This window comes from Motacilla alba, chromosome 6 (assembly GCF_015832195.1).
Source record: "Motacilla alba alba isolate MOTALB_02 chromosome 6, Motacilla_alba_V1.0_pri, whole genome shotgun sequence".
In the NCBI taxonomy this organism is placed as follows: domain Eukaryota; kingdom Metazoa; phylum Chordata; class Aves; order Passeriformes; family Motacillidae; genus Motacilla; species Motacilla alba.
Genome location: NC_052021.1, coordinates 16555481 through 16576187, shown reverse-complemented (window position 1 = coordinate 16576187; position 20707 = coordinate 16555481). Strand labels below are relative to the sequence as shown.

The 20707-nt window shown below is 41.1% G+C and overlaps 1 protein-coding gene across 3 annotated transcripts in view; it reads left to right on the top strand.

The window, feature by feature from the left end:
- The window catches only part of PIK3AP1 (phosphoinositide-3-kinase adaptor protein 1), a 37509-nt gene that overhangs the window by 7181 nt on the left and 9621 nt on the right, over positions 1–20707 (top strand). For 2 of the 3 annotated variants that reach the window (XR_005257304.1, XM_038140055.1), the window contains exons 3-10: positions 9215–9363; positions 10201–10345; positions 11864–12006; positions 13119–13251; positions 13919–14115; positions 16334–16523; positions 19342–19437; positions 19949–20128. Coding sequence is in view for 1 of the 3 variants with exons in the window: in XM_038140055.1 (XP_037995983.1) it covers positions 9215–9363; positions 10201–10345; positions 11864–12006; positions 13119–13251; positions 13919–14115; positions 16334–16523; positions 19342–19437; positions 19949–20128 (1233 nt within the window). In the remaining 2 variants the exon portion in view is untranslated. The remainder of the gene's footprint in view (positions 1–9214; positions 9364–10200; positions 10346–11863; positions 12007–13118; positions 13252–13918; positions 14116–16333; positions 16524–19341; positions 19438–19948; positions 20129–20707) is intronic. The other variant, XR_005257305.1, reaches the window with a different exon arrangement.

Sequence of the window (20707 nt, the reverse complement as noted above, 5' to 3'; positions counted from 1 at the left end):
AAAAGGCAGAGATTAATTAAGGAATTGCACTGATGGCCTTAAAAATAACCCAGCCAGTCTGAAGGTGATCCCCTTGTAACTAATGCGGAGGACTTACTTGCGCAGAAGTATTAAGAGCTGGAGGCCACACAAGCCCAATGTACTGAGTTTTAATTGATTCCAAATTTTCTTAAACTCTAGAAGAGCATGTAGAATTCCTTTCTCATAGTTTCTGTTGAAATGAAGGTGTAGAGCTCTGGGCAGTCATGCTGGTCTGGGTATTTTTATGACATTGCCATGGGTAGGGTTGTAGTGTTCTTTGTCAGCCTCAGCAAGACTGGAATCCCGTGGTTGCATCTTGGCTTAAGATTTATATCTATTCCATGGCATAAGTGAGGCAGTGTGTCTGGTGTTGTGTGCATAAAGGCTCTGGAGTCTGACTTCTCACAGTTAGATCTAAAGTCCTTCTCCATCTGTACCGCAAGTTAGCATGTGCTGAAACAAACTTTAGCTTTATGTAGGTGTTTTGAAAGGGAGTTTGTGCTTTGGATCTTTATTACTGTTTCTACATAACAAAAAAAAAAAAAAAAAATCAGCTTGTTTTCTGTTTTCTCACTTTAATAAGCATACATTGATCTCAAACTGAATTCAACATCTCTAGAAAACATTTGATTGGGAGAAAAAATGAGATAAAACTAAACTCATTTGCTGTGGAGTCTGCTGTAACGTGTTCCAGATAGTTTGGCACACAAAGATTCAGAATTTCTGGACTTTGGTTACTGTTATGGCAGTCATAGCTGATGGCTGTCACCTGCATGCCGTGTCAAGTTTTTGTTTTGTGCACCAGAGCAGTTGCAAAGGTGAGCCATCTACTGTCACTGTGGTTCTTGTGAAGGAAGAACCTATTTACCATGGGCTGCTTTCATGGCCAAAGTATTTGGATTAATGTATCAGATCCTACTTCTGTGTGGGGAAAAAATGACTCTGACCTCTTCTGTTGTGTGATTCTATACAAATTCTGTGAATGGCCTCAAATGGAAATGTTCTGATGTTTCCCCTGAAGACAGCTCCAGGTGTACATAGTTCCTTTTTTGGGTGAAACTGAAAACTTTCTTCTTGACTGGTAAAAAAAAATCTGCTGCATGACTTGGTTGCAGCATGAGTTTCTTAAAATATTTGTGACAGCAGACTTCTCCCACAGAGAAACACAGACTCTGCTCTGGTCTTAGTTAAGTTTGAATTTTTCCTGATTAAGGCAGCCCTTAATTCTTACAGCACTTAGCAGAGAAAGTTCATGACCATATTTGAAATTGTTTGGGTGTGAGTGTACCTCTGGGAAGTACTTCTCTTCACATGCACTCACCTGTACTTCTAACAGCAGTGTCAAAACTAGGCTTGATGCTAAAATGACTCAGCTTCAGCTTCCAACTTGCTGAATCCTGAGGCATGGTACAGGGCTACAGGATGCAGTCAGGGCAAATTCTTCTCCAGAGGCTGCACACTGGCCCTGTGCAGGCTGTGCTGTTGCCTCTGGCACAGCTGTTGGTATTTAGGGAATCATGGGACTATGACACCCCCAGACATCACATGCTGAAACTTATTTTAATTTTTATTAGTTTAGTATGAATTCAGAAATGAGGAAACATTGATCTAGCCTTGTTGACAACTGTGTGCTGATGCTGACTCTTGCTCTCTTGTGTGGTATTTTTACTTCTAAAGTTTCTCAATTCTGGCAAATTACTGAGCATTTGCAGGTACTCCTCTTATCTGTAAGGAAGTTTTTCGGACTATGCAATAACTGTGCTGAAGGGATGGAAATCATAGAATTATTATGGCTGGAAAAGATCTTCAAGATGGAGTCCAACTATCAACCTAACACCACTAAACCATGTCCTTCAATACCACATCTACATATTTTTTGAACTGTTCCAGGGATGGTGATCCCACCACTCACCTGGGCAGCCTGTTCTGATGTTCAACCACCCTCTCAGTGAAGAAATTTTTCATAGTATCTAATCTAAGCCTCCCCTGAAGCAACTTGAAGCTCTTTCATCTTTTCCCATTGCGTGTTGCCTGAGAGAAGAGAGTCTACAGCCTCCTCTCTGGCAGTTGTAGAAAGCAGTAGGTTCCCTCCAAGTCTCCCTTTCTCTAGATTAAGCAGTCTTGCTCAGGATGTCTCTGCACACACCAGCTCAGGTCCAGCAGGGTGCAGTGACCAGCTGCTGCTTAACCCCTCTTGCCTGGCCTGTGATAGCTCTGCTGTGTGCATTGAGCAGCTGGGAGTCTGAGCCACAGTCGGAGTCAGTGATCTTTCTCTTCATCGTGTGTTCTCAAAGCTCACTTGACATTTCAATTGCTCCAGTGTATTTGTCCCTATGTACATTGTTTTGAAACATTTCAAATGTCCCACTTTAGAAGCTGCTGTTTCCACTAATTCATTTTCTCCTATCTTGTCCTTCTAAGATTCCCCTGAGTCTTCTTTTCTCCAGGCTGGAGAGTTCCAGCTCTTGCAGCCTCTCCTCTTATGAAAGATGCTGAGGTTTCTTAATCATGTTTATGGTCCAGTGCTGGACTCAAGCTGTAAGGATAAACCTTGGAATAAGCTACTCAGAATTTAAGGTCATGTTGGACAGATGTTCTTAACTTTTTCTCAACCCAGATAGATGAAGTTGTAGTACATGTGAGATTCCCTACAGCTTTGTTTCTGTGATTATTTGATTTGATTATTTGTTTACTTTTGCTAATAGTTGCCATTTTGGGCTAGAGACCTAAATTCACAATGTATTTTTAAGTTTGGCGTGAACTGTCATGTGTTTACTTCTCCACTCTCAGTGCTCTGTGGAGGAATATGTTCTGAATAGTTCTATCTCAGCTAATTGCATCCAACATTGACTTCTGCAAGCTGATTGAAGTAGCCTTGAAGACGTGAGGTGGTAGCACGCAGTTCTCTCTCCCTCCTCTTTGAAGGGGTAAAATAAAATGAATTCTTAAAACTATATTTTTCTCTGTTCTCTCTTATTTAAACATAAGATGTGGTTCTTTGGCCCTGCTCATTGAAGAGGAGCGGGTGAGCTATTAGTCAGCCCTTTGGGTGCAAGTGAGAGCCTGCTTTGTTATATGGGAGCTCAGCAGCCTGGCTGCTTCTCGCTGCCTGTCGAGAAGAGGAAACTGTGACGCTCTTGCTCAGGAGTTCAGGTTGAGAGAACATGCTGGTCGCATGCCTCTCTGTGCATGGGTATACATGACTGATGCTGGAAAATTAGAGACTTTAGAGAGCTGGTTAAAGCAATTGGAGAAACCTTAACTAAGCTCCCAAGTGATACTGAGAGTTCTCTGAGAGAAATGCATGGATGTTCTTATTATGAGGATGTTCTGCATATGAGGTCAAGCAGTTAAAATAATCTTCCCAGCTACAGAATTGATTAATTGTTTGTCGTTAAGGTGTTTGATAAAGTCACGGTTTATTTACATAAAAAACAATACTTAATGGGTTTTCTTTCATGGCATTATAAAATTCAAGTAGTGCTAGCATAGGTGCATACTAGCTTTCTAAATAGAGAAAATGAAATGATAGTCCAGAAATAGTAAAGGACAGAAACTGTTGTGGTTAAGAATTTCAGACTATTATAGTCTTTATGCACCTTGTAAATACTAATCTTATTTTTCTGTGGCTTGTGGTTCTGACAATCTCCTCACAGGTTGCTTTATGGTCTAAGACTAATTCTAGGTATCTGCTAATGAGAACTGCAAGGCACTTGCTTAAAGTAAGAGTGGCCATCACTGATCATATTCAAGTCTGGAGCAGCTGAAGTAATTTCTGAAAAATCTCAGTAGAAGTATGTGGTCAAGAAAAAGATGCTTTGGAGAGCGGGTCTGGAGAGATGTATGGAACAGAATTTAGGTTATTTCACAAACCCTTTGTGTGTACTTGGACAGCTGTTTTACTTCCAGGGTTGCATTTTGTAAGATTTTCATGACTGTTTGTTATTACCTCAAAAAACTTTGGACATGTTTTTCAAAAGTTCCTTGAGAATAACAGTGTATCTCGAGTTTCCCATGGGAAGTTTGGCCAGTGGCATAGGCTGACCTTAGCATGGAGTGCTGCCTCATTCTCTACCTTTCATCTGCCCTATTGGGTGTGGTGTTGGCCTACAAGGGTGGTATTCCAAGAGAAATTATTTGAAGGAGAGGCAAGGCATGACTGCCCTTGCAGTACTGATGTGGTCTTAGATCTACTGGAAACACTTGTAGAACCACACGTTCAGTCAAACAATGACTGGTGGGATGCTTCCAAGCAGCTGCCCAACTCTGAGGTGGAGTTCCAGGTTTGTTGGCTTTTATGGGGATTGTCTTTTCTGTCATGCAAGCGTTACACATTGCACTTTAATTGAAGCAAGGAGGTACTGCAAGAGGAGATAATGAATTAGCAGTCTGGATATTCATGTTTGTTACCTGTGGCTTCTCAGGAAGGCTCGAATCAGTGATGAATATAATGTGATTCTTGGCAGCCTTGAAGGTCCTAAGAGGTGTGCATATGCCTTGTCAGTATGTGTTGTCTCTTCCTGCCAGAAGTAGTGGAAGTGAACTATTCCGGCCTCTCTTGCTTGAGATTTTGGTCACGTACACAATGTCTGTTGTCTGGGTGGCCAGAACCCTGCTTCTTCCTCAGTGTCTTCCCTCTCTCTGTCCTGTTCCTGTTCTTTCGTTTTGTACACTTGATCCAGTCGCCAATTGACCACTAGACCTGCAAGAACCTTAGCAAAACTTGACAGTCAACTACACCTTGTTTCCTTGATGGAGGATGAGAAATAGTTTATTGTAGTTTCAAACTTTGCATGACATACGAAACAATACCACGCTCTTTGTAGAATTGAAAATCTGTTTGTAGGTGCTGTGCTTGTAGATGAACTGCTTGGGGTGAGGGGTTTGGAGGGAAGGGAGAGATGTTCCATAAGTTTTTTTGTTCTGTGTGGACAGTTTTACAAAGTCCTAAATTTTCCTGTGTTTTGTTCTTCTCGCTGTTTTTCTGCACGCTTCTCTCCACTCAGTTGAAACGGGAAGTGTTGCTACAGTATCGCCCAGTTCTGAGGGCTTATCACAAGACCTTCCTCTGATGCACGTTTATCTCGTTGGTGAAGCAGGGGCTCTGATGTTAGCATGATGGAAGATAACTTTCTCTGCTTTCCCCGACTACTTGTCAGTACTTAGTCTGCTTCTTGCAAATGTAGCTGGAGTTGCTCTGGGAGACCTAATGTCCTTACTAGCTCTTGGGAGAGGATACTGGCCAGTTGCAAGCTTCAGTAAAAGCAGGAGCTCTCTTTGAGGGTCTTCCCTCTTGCTCTAAGCATAGTGAGCTCTGTGCTTAAAGTCTAAGGCCTTGTGAGAGCTAATTGTATCGACTGGTCGATGGACAGGATGGGAGGTGTTTGCAGATGTCAGCGAGGGGCTGGTCCGCCCACACAGAACTTAAGAGACAAGCTGTTGCCCACTTGTGCCATTAGCAGTAATATCTGGGTGACAGAGTGCTCTGGACAGACTGCTGACCTCTTCCAAGCATTCACATGTCCTATGGTGTGAGGGCTGACTTGTGAGAAACCACAGCTGTCGGCTCCATGCCGATAGCCTGCCAGCTTCACCAGGAGGAAATGGATGATAGGGAGAGCTGTGTGCTCTACAGCAGTAGGTCAAAATAACTGGCTGCTTCATAGGAGTTTCTGAAGCTGCTAAATGGCTCTTGAAGCACACGTCAATGCCTGTGTTTTCCCTGGGCTTTTCCCCGGGGTGAGTGTCTGCAGGACAGCTGTGCAGGGAGCCCAGCAGGGCAGGCAAGAAGAGCATGAGGCTGCTCTCTGCAGCTCAGCTGCTGATGCATCCTGGAGGGGTGTATGTTCTTCAAGGGGAAATGTGGTTGGGTTTCTTGGACCACATCTCCTCCCCTTGCTGCTATTCTCACAAGTATTTCACACACTGTCAAATGAGGCCTGAGGGAACCTTTGTTTAAAAGGGAGCAGAAAGGGAGACACTCTTATAACCATGAGTGTTGACCTACAGCACATGCTCATGGAGAAGCTTAATTCAGGTATTCACTTAACTTTAATAATTCTGTTGCTCTCCTCAGTGATGGCCTCTCTAGGCTGGCTGTTATTGCAATGTTATAACTGCTGAGTCTGTGTATGCAAATGGGTTGTCATTACTCAAGTATCTTAGTGGGTGGGAAATGTGCTCTAACAATGCTTTAGAGAATGGATATTATCAAATGTTATGGGATGGTTTCCTCTTCCAGATCTTGCACATTCATGAGTCAGTCACTAGCACATGACTGGAACTTCAAGATGAATCATAGGATCACCTCTCTGCTGATGTGGGAATTTGGTACTTTGCAATTTCAGTATTTTATGAATGAAAAAACAGATTAATAATTCATACCTGAAACTGAATGCCTGTTCCTTCAGCTAGTAATCCAGTTACTGATTAACATTGCGTGCTTCTTCCTGTATTACCTAACAGCTCTGTGTTCACATGACCTCCAGGCAGTCAGGTCTGTTACAAGAATGCAGAAGTGCAATGCCAGAACTTCTTAAAAGCTCTCGCTATTCTTTACTTGCTAAATTGTTTCTAGTCTCAAATAACACCGTTAAAGCAGAGAGACCAGGAGGCTTATTCTCTCCTTGGCTCCCTTCTTATCCTTGCTTGCTATGTATGTTGTAGCTGAGATCCATAGCTTTGGTTTGATTTTTCTCTGAAAAGGACCACATGTTGGCCAAGTGAGGTAAAAATTAACACACTAATGGTTCCGTGTTGGGTTGGGGATGAAGCCCTGAGGATCAGGATGCTGTCAAGTGTCCACTTGCGCATATGTTGCAGGAACATCAGTGTCTTACTGTAGAGCAAGAGGGTCATTGGCTCTCTCCTCTGCTGTGAACTTAGTCTTTCTGACTTAGTCATATTGGAAGTAACCAACAGAGATTACAGACACACTAATCTAGTAACAGTTGCCTCTTCTCCCCAAAAGGCATGGCATCTTGCTCTGCATATGCTGAACACCTGAATTGAAAGTTATTTTATAAGGGAAGGATGTGGGACCAGTGCTTTTTCTCCTCTATGCAGCAGGGCAGCCTGGCACTCCCATGTTTCTCTGAGAGGAGGATTCCCCAAATGTGTCTGGTTCTTGCAGCTGATGACTTTGAACAGTACCAATTGAAATACTGAGTTAAGGAATATAATGCCTCAGTTAATTTTCTAATACTTGGTACTAGTCTGAAAATCCCAAAGACCACCTTCAGTACAGCCCTCAGCCTTGTGTCAAAGCAGTTGCTTAGTCAAATCTTCAGATTTGGTCCAGTATTAAAATCTGTTTGCTAAATTGCATATACTGTTCCAGGTTTGTTTAAGAAATGTTGATGTTAGTGGTCATGCCTTATTTGAGCTTCAGAGCTGCAAATTTTTGGCTCTCTTCTTTCTACAGCAAACATTAACGCAGCAATCTACTTGTACCCATGTGAGTAGGCTTATTTGCCATGTGGAGAGATTCACATACTTAGTTGAGTGTGTGTGCACCAAAATTTGTGAAAAAAATTTCACCCGAATGATTTGCTAAAGTTTTGTGGCTTAAAACTTGTCTCCTGAAAGCAAGGTTGATTTCTTATTCCTTAAATTCCTTAAATACCATTTAAATGAATTGAAAATATCTTTTAAAGAAATGTGTGACAAAGCACTTCAAATATCCTAAGTTTAAGCCTTTGGTGGAATAATAATAGTAATTATGAAGACATCTACATTAAAGTTCCTCACTGACTTCTAGCTTCAGTTTGAAACTAGGAAGACCTGAATTCCTAATGGTGGCCCACTTATAATTATTTTGGCTCTCTTGATTTGTGGAAAGTTGATGTACTGGAAGATTGGAGGATTCTGAGTGAAATCTGAGTTCTTGGCAGCTTCACTGTATGGATGCCACAGGTTTGACAGCCCAGTTCATCACTTAGGTATTTCTCATCAGGACTGAGCATTTTAAATAGAATATTCCTTACTAATATAAGAACAATGACAGTCCAAGTGTGAGATTTTATCTGGTAAATAATTTGTACTACTCTTTACAGATTTGGTTTTTTACTAGGTGGTAAATAACATGTAAATTCCAGTATGTTGTCTTAAGTCCTTGACTGCTTCACAGGCTTACAGAATTTGGGAAATTCTGACCACAGGAGATTGTCAGAAGACTGTCATGACTTCTTAAAACTAAGTGGAGTCAGTGACTTTCACCTTGTGTTCTGGGAGATGGGGAGGGGGGGAATGGTGTGAACCATGTGAATCAAGAAGTAGAAACTAGCTTAGAAAGTGTTCTGTACTAAGTAGCTACGCAATTGTCTTTGGTTTCCTTTCTCTAGCTGAGAAAAGTATTTCCTGGCAGGGATAGATAATCTGTTTTCATTCTGGCTAGGTTTTGGTTTTTTTTCAGCCAGTGGTATCAATTCAGTTTGTTTGCACTTCTATCAATATCCATGCTGGTTTTGGGAAATGAGTGAGAACATTGTTTTCTACACATGTATTGTAGGCTTACATGTGTTAATTGTGCTCTTGATTCTGTTTAGGTAAAGTGCTGTTACTTTTCAATGCAAAGGTTCTAGTTCTTTTCAATTTCACTCTTGTATAGATACTGGAGCTTATGGTTCTTGCCCAAGGAACAGAACCCCTTCAGACTACTGCTTCATGTTTTATTTTTTGATGCAATAATCAAAGTTGGGGTAAGCAGCACTGAGAAAACTAAAGATAATACTGAAATGACCAACATTGGTCTTTGTGTTTTATTTTAGGAAAGTGAGACTAAAGGCTGCTGCCATTTTTGCAGTATATCAGAGTGCTGCTTGAGTCAGATGAGTTCAGATGCTGATCATTCTTACATTAGACATTCACATGCTGATTTTCCTGTTTAACGAGGGGACTATCCAGCTCAGCAAAGAGTGCCACTGTTGTTTGCTCCATAAGCATATTCAGCACTACTCTACTGCTTTCATGTCTTTGTTAATTTCCTCCTCAAATCCTCTTAAGGAAAAAAAAAAAAGAGGAAACTCTGTAGTTTCACTTTGTTCAACTAGATCCCCTTTTCTGAGCATTACTTTGAGAGGAATAGCAAGTTCCATCCCACCACCTTCACAGCTGTTTTTCAGGATGGATGGGTGTGATAAGCATTTTCAGGAAAAGGGAGTGAGGCAACAGGACTCTCTATACTTTATTGTAGACTCAGGCTGTGACTCTGTGACTGATACAGAAACAGAAGACGAGAAGAATCCAGTTGACTCCCACAGACTTGCCATGAGTGAAGAACATGGATCCTCCAAGAGCACTGGGGATTGTCCAGTGGTGCAGCCCAGCCGCATACAATGTGGGGTACTGTATGTCCACTCCTTGGGCTGTGTTCTTACTGTGAGCTGGTGCAACTCATTATGCTGCTTTGTAATGTTCAGCTCTACAGGCCTGGAAATTAGTCCTGAATTCCGCTGTCGCCTTCCTGCTCAGCCCCCTGTCCTCCATGTCTCCTGTTTCATGGGCTTGGCTCCCTAGGCCCAGGAGTAGCTCGGTAATGTGCAGTGCTTGGTGCTGTCTAGGCTGTGGTGTCGCTTCATGACTGTCTCATTAGCATGGCTGCTTGACTTGGGTGCTGTGAGACAGGTTCACACTCTTCCCTTCCTCTGCTCTGCTGGCAAGTGGGGTAAGATGACTGTAATGAACTGCTTAACTCCACAGTCAGTATCCAGTCTAATATGACAATTGTGGTGCATGCCTTGCAAGTGACCCTGAAAAGCCTGGATCGTGGCTTCTTGTCTGAAAAACAGCACTTTTTAGTATAGCATCTCCTCAGATGGAAGGAGTCCAAGTTTCTTTCTTTTGTTTCTGTTTAGAATGTGGCTGTGCTGCTTAAGGGAAGAGATGGATAGAGTTGAAAGTAAATAATTTTATAAATCTAGCCCTAATCAGTTTATAAATCTGTTTAATAAATCTGGAGTTCTATCAGTTATAATGCTTGTATCTATACTGGTGCAAGCTGTAGCAGAAGCCACCTGCCCAGTTAGTCTGTGATTGGAAGAAGCTCCTGAAAACAATTCAAAACTGTGAAAGTGATAATTGATGTGTTAGTTGCAATGAGAACAAAATCCCTAGAAAATTGACTTAACCAAGTAAGTGTTTTTGTTTTGAACCTGTGTGTTGTAATGCCTTTTGTCTTAGGTGCAGACAACAGTTTATATTATCATGAAATGTAAACTAGATGGTGAAATGAAAACTGAAGTTGAATTTTCTCCAGAGAATGCATCCTCTGTGCGTGTGCTGGCTGAGATGGAGAATGAGTACACAATCTCTGTGAAGGCTCCAAGTAAGATGGACTGAGATTTTGGTTTTTTCCCCCTCTCCTTCCCCATTGCTTCCTTTCAATCTCAACCTGCCGGTCCTGAGAAGTGCCAGGGGCATAAGGGTAAAGATTGCAATGCAGAAAAACTTGAGTCCAGAAAGTCTTGAACTTGCATTCTCACCTGTGATACTTCTGATGAGGAACTAAGAGAGACTGCTGCTTATGGGCTCTGTTTTCCCCTCAGCAGCAGTAGGGTTGCAGGGTGGAAACACCTTGCTGGGAGTTCTGAGAACAGATTGCAGCTTGTAGAGCACTTTGAACTTAGCTGTGTGTTATGACCACCACCATATTAGCATTGGCAGGGCACCAAAAGAGAAGGGAAGTGCCAGTAAATAATTACATGACTATAACGGCATGTGTTTAATGTGTAGTGATCTCTGTGATCAGAGCTGAGACTATTTATTCTGGCTTTTAATTTAGATATGCTCTGTCACTCTAAATATTTAGGCAACCTTCAGTTTTGTAAATGTAAACTTTAGGTTCATTGAACTTTAAAGGAATGATTTCAGAGCCTTAAAGATTGGTATTATTTCCCAGCATTATTTTATTTAATCTACTTTAGTCTTTCCCCTTGAAGAGTCATTCTGCCATTCTCTATGAGAATAGAGACTAACAGTCATTAAAGCAACTACCATAAAGTCAGTGAAGTGGGTTCTTTTTAAAGAAGGTGACCTCATGAACATATAAAGGCTTAATTTAATGTCTTAAGTCAAGACTTACAATATAAACACTGACCTGGAAACTAACTTGTACTTTGAATTTATAAACATGACCGTCACATTGATGGAGTGTACAGTGTAAGCTCTGAAGTTTCTAACAGTAAGAGAAAGAATTAATTCCTTTGTGTTATTAACTGTTTCATAATTTCCCGAGTTGTTAACAGGGAAGGACTAACTTTAGTGGGATTCAAAATATCTGTGTTTCAAAGAGACAGTTCAGACTTATAAATGCATATTAGGTGAAACATCAAGAAGCTCCAAGGTGCCGGTAGAACATAATCCTGTGCGTGGGTAAAGTTGCAAAGCTGGAATTCCTTTTAATTGATTTTATTCAGAGACTAGTGAGGCTGACAGAGGTTGCAAAATCTCTAGTGACTTTTCTGATTTCTTTTCTTCCCCAGCTCTTTGTATTTATGGTATGGCTTTATAGACAGCTCCAGAGAAGCCAGGGGTGGAGAGATGTGTGGCTTTCTAGTTCAAGGTGGGGTGCTTTTAAAATTAGTGGTCCAGTCTACTGTTAGCAGAGGACCTAGCAGGTTATGTGCATTGACATAGCTATGAAGAAGGTTGTTCCAAAGTACTTTCCTACCTAGTGTTCCAACATCGTGGCTCTTCTCATGGCTTTTCATGAGTTCAATATAGCAGAAACTCTTTTGGTATCCATCTGGTGGTATATCCAGACTCCTCCTGTCCTCACAGTACATCAAGCAAACTCATGCCTGTTGTTTGTGCTAATGGTTATTCTTGCTCTTTCTTTTCAAAGATTTAACCTCTGGGACAGTGACCCTGCAGATATATTCAGGGGACTTGATGGTGGGAGAAACAAGTGTCACTTACCATACTGACATGGAGGAAATCAGCAATCTGTTGGCTAATGCAGCCAACCCTGTACAGTTCATGTGCCAGGTAAGGACTTTTAGCACCCAGCTGCTTTGGAAACCAGCTCTTTCAGAGGCTAGACAAGCAGGTATAAGCAAAAGTGCTTGCCATGAAGTAGCTCTTCTGAAATGAACAAATGAAAGGTTATTTAGGGATTTTCACCTAACTCTCATATCCCCTTTTATTAAAAGCATGAGAGTTTTTTTCTATCTTTGGAGCACATAGCTGGCTAAGGTGAGTCAGGTTATCAAACTAAGGAAAAAAATGCGGTCAATCAACACCTACATTTAGACCTTGATGACTTCAAAAGGTTGGAATGACAGAACTTGATATAACAGAAAGTACCATAAAGAAATAAAACATTTTGGAATTTGTACCTAGGTGTTATTAAAAAAAAAAGTAAATAGTAGCAAAGATTCATATTAGCTGGAGGAAGCAGAGTAACAGAAAATTATTTGCTGATTCTTAACACTTACTTTTTCAATGCCACCACTCAGTTTTCCTATTATGTTTTGCCTAGTTGGGGTACCTGAACCCTATTAGAGGGGTAAAGCTTGCACAAGGAAGTTTTCTGCTGTGTTGCCCTGTTGTCTGCCTGCATGTTTCTGATCTGCCATGTGGTGGGAGCCTGCAGAGTAGACTTGGTAGTCACCAATATACCTGGGGCAGGGGAGACTGCGTTTTCCTTGCTTTTTAGTTCAAGTTGTGTAGCAGCTGGTACTGGTTGATGCCTCTGCTTAGGGAGTATGCCTGCTTCCCAATGGTAAAGAACCAGTTCAAAAGCCGAACCCAGCATGTGTGCAATTCCAAATGGACTAAAGCATACTTAAAGCAGGAGTGACATTTTATTTGAACACTTTCAGAAGTAAGTGTATACCTGCCAAGAAAGTAGGAAGCAAGTTTTCTGTGCTTCCAGTTGCATGAGTGACTTTCTCATTGTGCTCTGTCTTGTGGAGTATACAGTTCTCATCTCTGTTTCTACACCAGGAAGCTATCCAAGTTCTTTGTTTGACCTGAACATTTCTACCCTTTGTGTTTATACCTATTGTTTTCCGATTGTGTTAAAGACACCATATAAATCTCACCTTAACTGAATCTCCAGACTCTACCAAACAAAAGTGCTTTCCATTTATCTGTAGGCCTTTAAAATTGTGCCATACAGCATAGAAGCCCTGGATAAACTATTGACTGAGTCACTCAAGAAGAACATTCCTGCCAGTGGTCTTCACCTGTTCGGAATCAACCAGCTGGAAGAAGAAGATATGACAGCAAGTAAGTTTAAAGACGCTTGGTTTATTTTTAGATTTTCTTTGTATCAGTAGTTTTACCTTGAAGCACCTTAACACTGCAGTGGGTGGTACCTGCACAGGCTGTCTCAAAAACCTGGAATTTAGCCAGGAAGCTAAATTTTGATGATGTCTATAGAAAGCGAATTGCCATTTGAGTCAGATGACCCTTTTTTATTACATCTATCATTCTCACTTCCCTGCACTGTGCCAGATGCTGCTATATAGACAGCCTCAAACCAGAGTGAAAAGATGATGCTCCCCAAATGTCTCCCAGGTTTTCTGCATTGTTCTTTTGCCTCATGCCTTTTCTCCACAGCCCAGTCCTTTTCCCCAAACCCCATAACTCCTAACACAGTGGGCACTGAGCAGTTGGGTTGGTATGCTGTCATTTTGTAGTGATGGTCTAAGAAGTCCTTGCAAATCTGTGATCCTACATACATTTAAGCTATTACAATGCCATATTCCCCACTAAAGGTTATAGGACTTAAGTCTGGAGATGTACAAAAATTTGTACAGTTGGCTCGATTTTTGAAACCATATCTATCCTTCCAGGGATTTCACAGCTGCTTTGGTCTATGTCTGTTTCTCACCTACTGGCTCTGTTGCTACTAGGGAAAAACTTAGATTCTAATGCACTCCTTTTCTCACAGATCAGAGGGATGAGGAGTTGCCAACACTGCTTCACTTCTCTGCGAGATACGGGCTGAAGAACCTTACTGCCTTGCTGCTTACATGCCCTGGAGCACTGCAGGCCTACAGCGTAGCCAACAAGTATGGCCACTATCCAAACACCATAGCAGAAAAGCATGGCTTTAAGGATCTCCGCCAGTTCATTGATGAATATGTGGTAAGAGGAAGCTGAGCCCTCTTTCTGCCTCGTCCCACACCAGGTGCAGGCTCTGGCACCGAACTTGGCACTTAGTGTTACTGGAGCAGGAGTGATGGGGTGATAAAGTGTGTTGTGGTAGGGTGTAGAACACAGACATCCAGCCACACAGAAAGCTTCCAGGCTGGAGGGTTAGGTGTGTCTCTGGAGCCAGGGAAACTCCTGGGGCTTTTGCAAAGAGCAAGTAAGATAGAAGCAGAGACTGCCGTGCCGGCTTCCATTCCTCCATCCATCTAATGAAGTTTCTGAGGAGATGTGATTGGTGCCTAGTGCATTTTTCTAGTTCTGATCCTGGGAAAGAGCCCCTTCATCCAGCTTACTTTAGGGAGTAATATGGGAACAGAATATGTTTGGGAAGGTACAATTTGAGGTGCTTTCTTATTAGTTTTAGTATGGGCAGGATTGCTACCTAGCTCATTCACAGCTGAGCTGTGTAGTCTGCCTGTTCCACTTGATACCCATTTCTCCCTGCATTGGTATAGCTGTCCATTTCCTATTTGTTCTATCAGGGATCCCAATTGACAGTTCATTTCTATTTGAGCTAACCCCACCCCAGAAAATGCACTCTGACTTTTCCAGATTATGCCATGGACCTGACTCCAGCTGCACCAATCAGTTGTTTCTGTGCAGTACTTGGGTATGCATAGAGTTTCTCCTTTTGTTTCAGTTTGAACTGTTTCTGGCCTGTATGCTTCAAAATAACAAGGAACTCCTTGACTCAGGTTACATTGACCACATCTAAATTCTATTTGCCTTTGCTTTAGGTTAAAAAGTTGTGTTTATTTGTGTAATTGTCCTTAACATTGTCTGAGTGCTGGGTGATAGATCTGCCAGTTTAATATGGTTCTGCCAGCCAATTACTGTAGTGTTTAAGCCCTATTTAGGAGGCATGGGTAGTTCTTGGACTTGGGCCTTGCTTCTTGACGTTATACATTAGAGCTAAATAAAAGCCATTCCATATTCTGAGATCAGGAGGGCTGCAGAAACTGTAAATTGTGAGATCACAATCTTTGCATTGGGGTAAGTGAGATATGTGCAGGAAGTCCTTCCAACCTCTCATTGCAGTACTGCACTCCTCCCATATTCTCTCCACCAGCACAGTTTCAGAGCTGTGTTAAGAGCAGGTCCTCCTCAATGACCTGCTGGAGCACAGTACAAAGCACACAAATCACCTGCAACAGTGTGATTACTGCAAGGTAGTGACTACTATCAGTAGTATGGATGTCTGAAAATACCATTAAACCCCATTACTCACCTAACTTTCTCTCTGGCAAAGGTTCCTTCCTCTGCACCTCTGTAAAGCATTGCATGAACTACTGCCCTGATGCATTTTGATTGTGGAGGGAAGCATGTGTAGACAGCTTTGACACACATGCCCTGTGGATTGAGGGCCCATGAGTCTGCATTTGTGAATGGAAGAATATCTTGTAGTATTGCAACTATTAAGGTGGTGCTTGTGACATAATTGGAATTTGGGAAGGAGGATGGGATGAAGCTTTACTTTTTGCTTCCTTGTGTTGTGATTTGGTGAAGCTCTGCCTTCCCCCCGGCTCTATGTTGCAAATGGATAAGAAAGGATTCTGCTCTCCTGTGAATCAGAAGTTGTCTGTATTACATGAACTGCTGCCTGCTATGAGGTTTCCTGTTAATATCACAGAAAAGGGTCTGTGTACTCCCACTCTGGGTGTTACATGCTGCTGCTAATGCTGAGAAATTGAAACTGAATCTACATCAAAGCTAAAACTTTGCTATTTTGCAGGTGCTCTGTGTGTGATAAGCTTTCCCCCTTATGGCTAGCTATGCGTGCCCCAAAATAGCCTTTGACAAGCATTTGTATTTTTAGAATGAGCTGTGCTTATGTTCTGGGAGTTTGCAGACATTGGGTAGGACATGAAAGTGGTGGGGGAAGAGGCTGTAATGGCTACTCAGAATGTGTCAGCAGCCCTTGCTTCGCCTTTGTTACCTATTAATACAACATAGATCTCAAAAGTTTGACCCAGACAGCTGTAGTGGGGATTTAAGTCACTTGAGAAGCCTTAATCTTTGAGAATGAGCTCTCTTCAGAGGTTTTTTGTATCATTAATGATAAAGTGAGACATCTTTTGCTTGCTTTCATTCTCTGAATTCTATATTTAAAAGAGACTTTGATTTTTTTTTTCTTTCCCTCCTTCCTGTCCAGGAAACTGCAGATATGCTAAAGAGTCACATTAAGGAAGAGCTGATGCAAGGCGAGGAGGATGAGTCTGTTTATGAGTCCATGGCTCATCTGTCCACTGATCTGTTAATGAAATGTTCCTTGAATCCAGGCTCCGATGAAGAGCTTTATGAATCCATGGCTGGATTTGTCCCGGGTGCCCCAGAAGATCTTTGTACGTATATTCATATACATAGAGTTACAGCATCATGGGAAGGTTTGGATTAGAAGGTACCTCTAAAGCTCACCTGGTCCAAGCCCAAAGCTCTGCAATGGGCAGAGATATGTTTAGATCAGATTGCTCAGAGCTGTCTCTCTTACACACAGTAGTTCCTCAGTTACAGCTTTTCTGCTCTCACCACAAGGAAGCTATGCTGCAGTTCCATCATCAGCTGACTGAAAAAATTGCTCTATACCTTTTCTGAATTGATAGTGTACAAGATCAAGAGCTGTTCTTCAGTGTTTCAAGGACTCCCTGAACCCTGAGCAAGTAAATTAACATATAGAAATGAGACTAAATTTTCTACCATGTCCTGCTTTTTCCTCCTGAGGACTGGTACATAGGAACCATAGGAACATTCTGACACTGACAGAAAAGAACACTATGTCAGATGTGGTTTTACTGGCAACTGGGAAACTGAAAAACAAGAGCTGAGATTTTAGCTCAAAGGCTTGAGAGCAAAAGAAAACGAACATCTAGAAATATGTATGCCAAAAAGATAAGTGAAAAATCATTATTCTAATCTGATTGGTTTCTTGCTAAAAATAAATCAGCTAATTCTGATAAATATGCATATGTTTAACTTTTTCACTATTGCATTAATATTCAGTGAGGCCAATTGAAAATACCAAATTAAGTATCTCTGTTAAGCAATTGTAAATTTGCTGTTCTTACTCACCTGTCTGCTTGGTCTGACTTAATCCCCCTGATCTTTTATATGATTTCCATAATGAGCAGAGAATTTAGCTTATATTTTAAGTACCTCCTTAACGTACTTAAGGACTTCTAGTGTTTCTGCAGTTTTTAAGTGTGCTGCCTCAGGGGAAAAGCTTTCTTTTTGAAACACTTGTGCTTATGGGCTGTATTGGTTTTGGACTGTTTTCTTTCTTTTAGATTAAATGGTACTATAAAACACATTTTTGTTGTTTTTGAAGCCCAGAAGACTGCATTGGTTCTTTCCTTGAAATCATGAACCCTTTTCTGTTGTTGGCCACTGCAGGGATAGTTCTGCTACCAAAACCAGAGTTATTCTGCCTTCAGGTGGAGATAAGCAATAAATCAGGTTGGACTTGTAAGGAACAAAGCTGCTCTTGTTTGCAGTAATGAGTGAGTTTCTAGATGCTTGGTAGATCTGCCTGTAATCAGTGCACCTCTGAATGGGGTTGATTGACAAAGCCTGTGGAGGGTTAACAAACAAGCTCAACATTACTAAGCCAAACTCCCCTTCTTCCAGGCCTGAAATGCTCAGATCTCCCAGAAACTATGCACAGAATTTTCTTGCAAATTGAGCTCCCTGTAATTTAGCACTTTTGAGCTGGACTCTGAAAAGCCTCTCCTTTCTCCTGCTTCTGGAGTTCTAGTGTGTTGCTTCTGCACACAAAGCTCTGCTGCCTTCTATTCAGGAATCTTTTATTGAAATTCTGTTTTCCTTACCTGGTCTGTTGGTCTTTGCCTAAAGAATATTAACAGCTTGTCTGAACAGTGCTTAAAATCTACCTGTATCATAACAGATAAGTTTAAATTGGCACAGTTCTCAGCATTTAGATTGGTTCTCTCAAAGTGAAAGTGTTTCAATATCATTTAGAATACCAGCACACAGGCAAACTCTCACCGAAATTAATGTTAGTGCTGGCTGGTTTAGAGCTGCCATCACAAATAAAGGATTTAAGCTTTTGTACTGACTTGAAGGTTTCTGAGGATGGCTCACTAGGGAATCATAACTAACTTCTCTGGAAGTACTTTTTCTAGGAATTACCTGTATGTGAGTAGATATGGTTGTGGTGTAGAGGATAATACCTGGGCTATTGTAGGTGTAGCCATACTGTGGCAGTGTGCCCCTTTATTGTGATCAAGATGTGCTTCCACCACAGTTTTTCAGAGACTAATCAAAGGAAGATTAGATACCACAGGGTCAATTTTTCTGGTAGGAACTTGTTTGAGAATAAGGTAACAGAGTACTGAAGCCATTGTAATGAGTTAAAAGTATTTCGTATTCTCACGTGTAACCCAAACTATCTCATTTACATAGTAGTAGATCTATGACATAGAAATAGATATACCACAAAAATTCACTTATATCAATAAGCCTCAGCAATCAATTTATGTCATTCCTGTTTTTAATATCATTAGGAACATGGTTACCTAACATTTTATTTTAGTTTTAAGATTAGTATTAGTGTTATGATGAGGTTCACCTTTTTCTTTAAAATCAGAATTCTTTATGTCAAAACAGTGAATTAACAAAGCATCTGATTGTTTGCTGTCAGTCCTTTTTCAATACTGAATTATCATCTGACCCTGTAAACACTTTCCAGATCCAAGTAATTAACTCAGCCAACTGTTTTGACTTTATTCCAATAAATAAAACAAACACTATCTTATGTGTCATGAAAAAATTGCCTCTAATGTCTTGTTTTTCTGAGCCACATGGTTTCCTCTCTGGGGCACTGTTCAGAGTTTGAAACTTTCACCTGGCCAACACACGCTCAAGAATAGCCAAAACTCAATGCCTTCTTGAAGCCTTGTCAGAATTTTTCAATAGCATTGTTAGTCACCCTCAAGTGTAAGCATCAGGCAGCTGGAAAAAATTTGTGCAGAGTGGACTGAACACAGCAACTTAGAAGTTTTTTTTAAGGAAAATGTCTGGTCATTTGCCCAGCTTCTTTGATTGTCACCATAAAGTAAAGGTCCAGTTTATTATGTCATATTATATTGTTCCATATGTTGAGGGATATAATTAACAGGTTCATCTTTCTGATTTTTTTTTCCTCAGATGTAGAGATGCTTCAATCCAAACCAGACACTCCAGTTGCTGGAGATGAAGTTTCTATAACTACAAAAGACTCAATGCTCCGCAAGTTTTTGGAAGGTGAGACCTATTTTGAGGGAAGGATGGCAGTAGCACAATTAAAGCAATTAAACAGAACCTGAGAGTTCTTCATGAACTCTTAAGTATAGAAGATAGTTCACACAGTTTGTTTTTTCTGACAAAGGACTAATTCTCTATAGTACTTTGTAGACCATCACACATAGCTTTTGGAAACCATTGGTCTGTTTGATTTGTTCACTATTAAAGTATGTTAATTAACTGAAATTAATTAAACTAACTGTTCCTCAAATTCTTAAAGAGAGGAGATTTTTTCACTATTTCTTTAAAACAGATGGTAGAGGCATAGGGGCAGTTACGTGCTACTAGATGTTGATGACTTTATCAGGTCCTGTCATGAAGGTCTTTGGTACATTTAAGGCACTGCAAAACTGGATGGTTTTGGCTGTGAAATGCCAGCTTGGTAAGAATGTGGTACATAAAGCATCTGGAGGGAACCATTGTTCTGTGAAGTGGCCAGGCTGTTATCCTTACAAACTCTGCTTCATTGTAGGTGGTAGCATGGATGTGCCAGATTCTGAGCATGGAGGTCAGGACCAGTATGGTGAAGACGTGTACTACTCAGTGGAACAAGACCCTTTTCCCCAGGAAATGGCTAACAGACCTCCAGTTCCTGTTCCAAGACCAGAATCTAGCTCTCCACAGCCAGACAATGAGCTGTACATCTCCAAAAGTGAGTTGGTTACTAGAGGAAGTGTAGACCAGTAAACTGTAGAATGGCATTGACATGGGCTCCAGTTGCCAAATAAATGCCAGGATCCCTGGATTATTTGACTCTGGAGTTAGGTTACCTTTGAGATCCAATTCCATATCTGTTTTTTCATCTTTTGCCTGCTCTGAAAATGTGGGATGTTATATCCCAAGATCTTGGCCTAAGCTTGCTCTTCATGAAAGCAGTAGCATGACAGATTACCCCCAAATGGTATAAACAAATTCAACTAAGTAGGAAAGATCCTGATATTATAAGGACGCAATCAAGCTAATAAATTGAGATGTTGCTGATGGGTAATGCTATCATTGATTCAACTGCATTTGTAAAGGACATGATTTTATATCTCAGTACCTCTCTCTGAGGTAGGGTTTTATTGAAATTGAAGAAGATTGTTCCTCCTAGTTCATTAGGCAGCTTTGGAAACCTTAGTCATATATCATGAACATTCTAACAAGAGCCACAGTGACATCTGAGAGAGTAATTTCAGTGACTTCTTCTCACTGTGACAGGACTATGGAGAAATCATGTCCAGATTTCTCT